General features: G+C 30.8%; 1 protein-coding gene across 1 annotated transcript in view; it reads left to right on the top strand.

Annotated features, from left to right (window-relative positions):
• Window positions 1-2,500, top strand: part of LOC128703717 (uncharacterized) — a gene marked incomplete in the record, with an annotated part of 455,126 nt that overhangs the window by 217,233 nt on the left and 235,393 nt on the right. Inside the window, 1 exon segment of the mRNA XM_070101333.1 lies at window positions 983-1,078. Coding sequence (XP_069957434.1) covers window positions 983-1,078 — 96 coding nt within the window.

Genomic DNA, 2,500 nt, shown 5'->3' with positions numbered 1-2,500 from the left:
ATGTGTGAATGATGGTGAAAGTTTTCTTTTTTGGGTCATCCTGCATCGCTGGGAAACGCGGAAGTGTTGAAAATAATATATATATATATATATATATATATATATATATATATATATATATATATATATATATATATATATATATATATATATATATATATATATATATGTATATATATATATATATATGTATATATATATATATATATATATATATATATATATATATATATATATATATATTTATATATATATATATATACATATATATATATATATATATATATATATATATATATATATATATATATATATATATATATTTATATATATATATACATATATATATATATATATATATATATATATATATATATATATATATATATATATATATACATATATATATATATATATATATATATATATATATATATATATATATATATATATATATATATATATATATATATATATATATATATCAGTTAGTAGTGCCTTCAAATTTTTGGTTTATTTTATACTTTGGTAAAATGAAATTTATATCTTAAATAATAAATAAATTTCACGACTTCACACAAAAATATTAACGGAATGTGAAAATAACTTCCCTTGAAAATTTAAATTCTGAAGATGTGTATTTTCGAAAAATATATAAATATTTCAAGCTTACTAAATGAATGTCTTTGTCTTGACTGGTTGATATGTTATCTCTTGTTAATTAAATTTATTAATTTTAGAAGCGTGGGACATCATATTATTGATTTAATAAGTTAAACACAAGTGAGATATTAAAACATTTGGTCCGTCAGACTTTATCATAGGACTGATAAAGCCCCTGGTGGGCGAAACGTATCCTTAATAAATACCGTAATACCGCATATGTGTCTCCTCTACATACATGTTGTTGTTAATCACAGTTTAAACCTCCTATCCTTCAGCTGCGCCATTAACCATTACGTATTTGTGTGCAATTCGGCAGGTGTAGGAGGGAAAGTTTCTCTGGTGAAAACCCAGGAGGAGAGAGAGAAGATGCTAGAGGCGGTCAAGAGCCACCACTCACACCTCGACGAACCAGGTTAGTGCTGTTTTTGAGTTACCTCTGCAGACTCCAGCTGGCTTATTTTGGGGCGAGCGTTCCATGACTCCTGAGAGGCGCAACTGCCCCATAGCCTACTATACTGTTAAAATGACTTGACTTGTCACCCTTATAAATTATTTGAGAATCAATGATTTTTAATTTATTTTGAGCATGTGTACTCTGGGCCATAATATGTTGGTCTGTAATGGGTGACATAGATAGTCTGGGCTTTTGATACTGAGGTACTGAAATACGAATCGAGAGTCTATCGGGCGAAATTCTGATAAGTCAGAATATACGGTGCAATAGTGTGATTTGTTTCATTAGACATAATATTATATCGGGCTACACAAGAAAAATCTAATAACTTGGTTTTTAACAGAGTGATATACTAATAGGTTAGGCTACACCCGAATTTGTGCTGATAATTGGGCTCTACACGATTATACTCGTATATTAAATAAACTACATTAGACTGTAAAGTGGTGTGGTGAATAAGACATACGTCCAATGTCTAGGTACATTTATTGCTGAGATATGTTGCGTCTGCAGGAGGCTACGTCTTCAGTTGAATACACAGGAGTCTAATTTATTAGGAGACAGCTGAAGAAGTGGAAATTTTAAGGTGTTCCCTCCATCAGTCTTGAAAGCTACAGTTGAAGCTGAGAATTCATCTGTACGTGGTTAGTCCTTCAGCCAAGATGGAAGGTTTTCATTTCTGCAGCTTTGATCAGTCGCCTCTGTATTCGCCAGATCAAACCTGCTGTCGGAATTGTTCATCTTTAATAATATACAGTACATTCGAGAATATGTTAAGCTAAATTAGATTATCTGATATGCTTTCCTCTACTCGATAACATAGGAAATGATGTACAAGGAAACGGGTTTAAATGAGTGATTTTCCAGGGCAACTGGTGTGAACTGCTTGCTGGATAAACATTGTTAAGATATTGCTGTACCGTTTATCAACAGAAGAGTAAGAAGCGTGCAACAGATAGATATCTTTATTCCGAAACGTTTCACCTGCATAGAAGTCGAAAACATTGTGTATAAAGATGGTGTGATCAGTCCATCAATCTTGAAGAGGTAATATTGAAGTAATCAGTCCCTTAGCTTGGAGAGGTGTTCAGCTTCAGAGTCTTGATCTGTGTTCAGAGTTCAGGCTTACTGAACATAAATTGAATGGTAATTACTTTCCATAAATTTTTTAATAGGAATTACATTAATCATCTTCGATATCTCCAATACTACATCAGTTTGAAGTGATATACTATGAAAGTATCGATAGTAGTTCACTAAGTACCATCTTGAACTCTTTAAGAACTACTGAAAAAAAAACTTCAGGACCTGGGGACTTATTTTTGCCTCAGTTGGCCAACCTGTTTAATAACCGTTTCCCTAGTGATTGAGAAATTATAA

Source organism: Cherax quadricarinatus, chromosome 76 (genome assembly GCF_038502225.1).
Source record: "Cherax quadricarinatus isolate ZL_2023a chromosome 76, ASM3850222v1, whole genome shotgun sequence".
Lineage (NCBI taxonomy): Eukaryota > Metazoa > Arthropoda > Malacostraca > Decapoda > Parastacidae > Cherax > Cherax quadricarinatus.
The sequence above is the reverse complement of the archived record's forward strand: the minus strand, read 5'-3'. Positions and strand labels throughout refer to the sequence as shown.